Here is a 5833-nt window from a genome sequence, read left to right as displayed (position 1 = left end):
CCAGCCCCTCCAGGAGCACAGGTGCCTCTCGTTGCTCACCCCCAGAGCCCCATACGTCCCCAGCCAGGGCTGGGGCTGGGGCTGCAGCTACAGGGGACACGGTCTCTGCCCCCCACATGTGGGCTGGGGGTCCCCCCCCCAGCAGCTGGCTCTGCCGCAGGGCATGGCTTGGAGGAGCACCAGGGTTGGATTTTTTTAATACTGCAGTGGATTTATGGAGTGTGTCTGAGACACAGTGCTGCTGTCACTGCAAACCTCTTGCCACAAATCCCACTTCCAACACCAAAAGTTGTTTTTCCTAATTAAAAAAAAACCACACACAAAAAAACCCAACTAACCACAAACTTCAGGCTTTCCACATGAAGCTATTCCAGAAATGTTTCTGGCCAAAGCAGCTGCTCACGGGGATCTCCCCAGCCTGTCTGTAACGGGTGCTTGGAGAGAGGTGGATGCTGTCTCCAAGCTCTTCCCCTTCCACAGAGCTGAGGTGAAAAGTGACCCTGCAGAGCACTGTTGTCCCCACAGGGGCTGTTTGGTGATACCATCTCATTAATGTAACCCTAAAATCACCAAATAAGCTTTTTTTTTTTCCCCCTCTCTCCAGGAGACACTCCAAAACAACCTGGTTTTTCTACAAAAACAGAAAGAAGAATTTAAGCCCCAAGGAGAAAAGAAAAGTGATGGCCTGCTGGTACGTGGTTCTCTCTCCGTGTGCATGCTGTGCCCTCCTGCCTGCTTACCCATCCATCTTCATGGTAGCATCCTGTCTTTCCCTTTCCTCAGGTATATTTATCTTCTTTTCCGTAACAATGCTATTTTCTCTCTCCTCCTCTGTCCATCCCATGTATCCTGCTTCCATCCTGCTCTCATTCAGGCTCCCCTGTCATCTTGGGTCAATCAACATCCAGACATGCCACCCCTCTTCCCACTCCACTCTTCCAGCTTTTCCCCACGATCCTTGCCCCCCTCTTCGCAGCACCGGGTGCCCATGCCCACGTGGAGGCGGACGGAGGATGGGATGGCTCAGGGGCCTCCGTGCGGGTGCCTTGCAGGGGAAGGTGGCCTCGGAGCGGCAGAGGCTGCGGGACGCCTTTGAGCAGCTGCAGAAGTTCCTGCGGGAGCAGGAGGGCATCCTGCTGGCCCAGCTTGACGGGGCACACGGGCAGCTCACCAAGGAGCGCCGCAAATATGTCTCCAGTGTTTCAGAGAGGAAATCACTGCTGGACACTCTGATTGCGGAGATAGAGAAGAAGCGTGACCAGCCGATGGTTGAATTCCTTATGGTGAGGCTGGGAGCATCCCCCTGGCACCCTCTGCATCTCAGTGCCCGTGCAGCCCAGTGCCTGGGAGCGAAGGGCAACACGGTGCTGGCCAGCGTGCCTGCGGCCAGGCTGTGACACCGTGGGGTGTGGTGTGGCTGGTGTGAGTCTGGGCCTGCAGTGTGAGCTGAGGGAAGGCAAAGATTTGGGTGAGCAAGTCACTGGAGAGTCCCCAGGAGAGTGGTGTGACCCTGCTTCATGCAGCAGGAGAGCGACTGTAACTCTGCCCCGGGGACCATGGTCCTTCTCGGCAGGGCCAGAGCTGACCTGGTGTTTTCTCTCTTCCAGGATGTTGGCAAAACCCTGAGCAGGTACGAAACAGGCTCAGCATCGCTTTCCTCCGGCGCAGCTCTTTTGGGCAGAGGTTTGGAAACGCTGTAGGCATCCGTGCAGCAGCAGCTGCGGGGAGGTGGCTTTGCCCTGCTGAGTATTTGGGATTTAATGTGATGTTATCTGGAGCCAGAGGTTGTTGCACCCCTGTTAAAGACAGGGTTCCCATGCCCATAACTGGGACACAGCTCCCTTGAGTTCTTGTTGTTGTAGGGGATTTTCCCCCCGTTTCCCTCCTGGCCCTGGGTGCTGGCTTACCGCAGGGGTCAGAGCTCCTCTCCGTGTTGTGTTGTTTCCTCCTCAGCTGTGAGGCGGCAAAGGCCCCGATCCCGGAGCCGGTTTCCCCGGAGCTGCAGAGGACTGTTAGGAGTCTCTCTGAGATGAGCCAGCTGGTCGTGGGTGCAGTGGCCAAAATCAAAGGTAAAGCAAAGAAGTGGTGAGTGATGCCTTGCTGTGTAGCCGGTGTCCGGGCCCCACGCGGGCATGCTGCTGTCGCCGTGCTGTGCTTCCCCTTGGCCTGGCTGCAGCGGGAGATCCTCACTGCCTGGTGCCTCTGCCCAGGGCTTGGGGGCAAAACATGCCTGCTCCAGACAGGACCTGGCTCTTGGATGGGCTCTGCTGGAGCCTGGAGCAGTGGGAGCTGGGGAGCAGGCTCCACGTCTGGCTTGCTGTCCTGATGGGGAGCAGGAAAGATGCCACGAGAGGAGAGAGACTCATGTGTCTTCCTTTCCTTCCCTAGTGAACCTGCTGAGCGAGATCGACAGAGAAAGGGGTAAGTTTCTGGAGCTGGTGGGCACAAATGAGGGAGAAAAGCTTTCCAGAATGAGTTTCCGTATGTCTTTGGGGCAGAGACGTGTTCACACCACAACATCTAAATCCAGTGTCTGTCTAAAACTGGGTCCCTTTGTTTTGACTACGCCTGCTGTAAAAATCCAGGTCTGTCCCCATGCCAGGCACCACCCAGTGACACTGTCCTCTAACACAAAACGAGGGCCAGGGCAGCGCGAAGCCCTCGGCTTCCCTGTCTCTGGAGACTTTATTGTCTTTTGCTGTGATGTGTAAGACTGTGACTAGTTAAGTAAAGGAGCCGTACACATTTTGAGCTGGCTTTTAGGCACAGATCAGAAATGCCTTTGCAGGTGCCTGGAGTCCACACAATCCTGGTAGCATCGCAGGGCTTGGGGCTGGCTGGAGCTGTTTGTGCCGGTCTCTGCTCTCTTAAGTTTTCGGGAAGAGGGACCTGACGTGCTGGATGGGTGTGCCTCGGTTTCCCCCATGCTGTGGTCCCCTCTGTGAGCCAGGCTGGAGAGTAGTGGGTTTAGCAGAGGGCCTGGGGTGGTGGCACTGCGTGGGACACCTCTGTGGCCTTGTGGGATGGCCACGGGATGGCAGCAGAACATCCCACATGAACGGGTGGCTCTGGCTCTGCAGTGAGATTTGGCAGAGCCAAGTTAGGAGCTCGTTTTCCCTTTGGTGAGTGCTTGTCACCCTTGTCACTGGAGCGGGGACTGGCCTGGCACCACTGCTGCCTTGCAGGCAATGCTTCCTCCCACGCTGGGGATATATTGCTGCCCCACACCCAGCCTGGCTGCAGCCCTATCACACTTAGACCCAGCAATATCTGGCACAGGATTAGCAAAGCAGGTTTAGCAAAGTCTATCACAGCTGTCCCCTGCGTGTGGGGACGCTGCCTAGCTCAGTCCTGCTTCAGGGACTGTTCCTTTGCCCATGGGTCCCAGTGGGGAGGGCAGCAAGGGCCCTGTGTCCCGTGCTGCTCAAGGGGGCTGCAGGTGCTGCGTGTGTACGCTGGTGGGGAACGAGTACCTGCTGTGCTCATAGGACATGTCCCAGCCCCACGGAAGAGGAGGCAGAGGTGCTGGTTCACTCCTTAGTGGGCCATGAGCTGATGTTTCTCTCTATTGTGCATTAGTGAAGGTGATGCTGGACCCAGAGACAGCAAGCCCATACCTGATCCTCTCAAAGGACCGTAAAACTGTGCGGCTGGGAGATGGACAGCAAAACCTCCCCGACACCCCCAAGAGATTCATGGGCAGCCCCAGCGTCCTGGGCTCCCAGGGGTTCACGGCTGGGAGGCATTACTGGGAGCTGGAGGTAGGGGACGGGGACAGCTGGGCCGTGGGGGTGGCCGCGGAGTCCGTGCGGAGGAAGGACTCGCTGAGCATGGCCATGGGGAAGATCTGGGCCCTGCGCCTGGACTGGGATCGCCAGTACACAGCGCTCCACATTCCCCCCGCCCTGCTGACACTGAAGGAACAGCCCCGGCGAATCAGGGTCCACTTGGACTACGAAGCAGGCCAAGTGACCTTCTACAATGCGGAGAACATGATGCAGATCTTGCAGTTTAAGGCCTCCTTCACCGAGAAGATCTTCCCATACTTTTGGCTCTGGTCACAAGAAACCTACATCCAGCTGTGTGCCTGACAGGGATGGATGCCTCCCGGTCCCCTGCCCGTGCCCTTGGCTAGCTGAGCAGGCAAGAGGTGTGGGAATGATGCAGCATCGCATTGCAAAGTCACTGGAGCTCTGCCTGGGCTGGATCCCCTCTGCACATTGCTGCATTTCCTCCTGCCAAGTCCTTTGGAGCATTAAAGATGTGTTGTCCCTGCCTGGGGGTGTCTGCATGCTGGTATCCTGGCCAGATCTCACAGTGAGGGTGTCCCACCTGTCCCTGCAGGCACTGAGGAAACACACAAATAAGCAGGAGAGAAGCGGGGAAGATGCTTTGATTGCCCATGCTGGTCTTTGGCAGCGCTACATGGCTTGCTTTGGCTTGGTGTGGTGTGCTGTGTTGTAGGCAGCATGGGGATACAGCCACCCCAGACCCAGGAACTCGGGGTAGAGCCAGGGGGGTGCTAATAGTGGTGGTAATGGCTCATATAAAACTGTAAAAACTGTTGCTTGAAAGGAAAATGTTCAGGGAGGGGACTGGATAGCTGGAGTGAGGGCACAGCTTGAGCCTCTCCAGGCTGGAATAGTGACAGGCATGTGATGGGGGTCTGTGAGATCCTGGGTGGTTGTTGTCTAATCCAGGAACCAGGAGCATTGTGTGAATCTGATGGGTGGCAAGGCAGAGGGACGTGGGTTGTCCCCTGAAGGTGTGGGATCTCCTGACCAGGCTTTTATGCATCTGCGTCATGCTGAGAACACTGGACCCAGTGTGATCCAGCCCTGCAGACAGCAATCTCTGAAACGCCCACAGGGATATCTGGCAGAGTGCATCCACCAGGGACTCGGCTGGACAGCAGAGATCTGCAAACCCTTACGTAAGAAGATGCCTGACCTCCTGGAGCCATGCTTCGTGTCCCGAGCGCCTCACTGTATCACCCTGTTTCTCCACCTGTAAAATGGGTCCATGAGTTCTGGAGCTGGGACTGCTCCCCCTGCACCTGCAGTGTCCACAGCCTGTCAGACCTGAGGGCTGACCCACGCAAGGGGTCCCCTCCTTTCCACAGCATGATGATTGCTGCCTCTGTCCTGCTCTGTGACTGCAGGCAGGGGACAGGGCAGGGAGAAGGCAAGGTGGGGCAACAGGTCCTCTGAGAAGCTGGGCATGTGTCCATTTTTAAGGCAAATAGCAGTGTCTGGGTAAATATCACAGTCTCTTGCAGGTAGAGGACGCGAGCGAGCTCTTGTAGAGGTTATTTGGAGCAGCCCAGTTGGGCCTGCTTTCTGCAGCACCCCGCATGCTGATGTAAGCACACGGTGCATTCAGGTCTCTGCTCTCCCACTCCAGTATCGCAAGTGCCATCGCTTCATGAGCCCTGTCTCGGCGCCAGCTTCATATTTTCATGCTGTCGCTCACTAAGCACCTCATGAAAGCAGCCGCCGTTTCCCTGGTGATGCTGCTCGTTTATTGTTCTCACAAAGATCTCGTTTGAGGAGAATGAAGTGGGAAGGGTCCCTCGCCACACGGAGGTCCAGTTACCTGATGAGTTTATGCCCTTTTTTCCTCATCTTTCCCCGTTTTAACAGGTCCCATCAGGCGCAGGGAAGGTGGAGGCAGGCGGAGATGTGGCGGCAAAGCGGGCGCCTCAGTGAAGCGGGAACTACATTTCCCAGCATGTAACGCGTGAAACGCTGCCCTGCTCGGCGTTGCATGCTGGGAAATGTAGTTCCCCTTTGGCACTCGTCCATGCTACTTGAGGCACCATATTGGCTGGCTT

General features: G+C 56.6%; 1 protein-coding gene across 1 annotated transcript; it reads left to right on the top strand.

Annotated features, from left to right (window-relative positions):
• Positions 1 to 1052: 1052 nt before the first annotated feature.
• On the top strand, positions 1053 to 4091 carry LOC104615454 (tripartite motif-containing protein 15-like; the record flags this gene model as incomplete). Its single annotated transcript, XM_010293241.1, has 5 exons — positions 1053 to 1283; positions 1608 to 1630; positions 1954 to 2069; positions 2389 to 2421; positions 3580 to 4091. Coding segments are annotated over 5 exons (915 nt in total), but the record flags the coding sequence as incomplete, so codon positions are not given.
• Positions 4092 to 5833: the final 1742 nt, after the last annotated feature.

This window comes from Phaethon lepturus, unplaced genomic scaffold, assembly GCF_000687285.1.
Source record: "Phaethon lepturus isolate BGI_N335 unplaced genomic scaffold, ASM68728v1 scaffold39788, whole genome shotgun sequence".
NCBI classification, from domain to species: domain Eukaryota; kingdom Metazoa; phylum Chordata; class Aves; order Phaethontiformes; family Phaethontidae; genus Phaethon; species Phaethon lepturus.
Note: the sequence above shows the minus strand (reverse complement) of the source record. Positions and strands in the feature narration are given on the sequence as shown.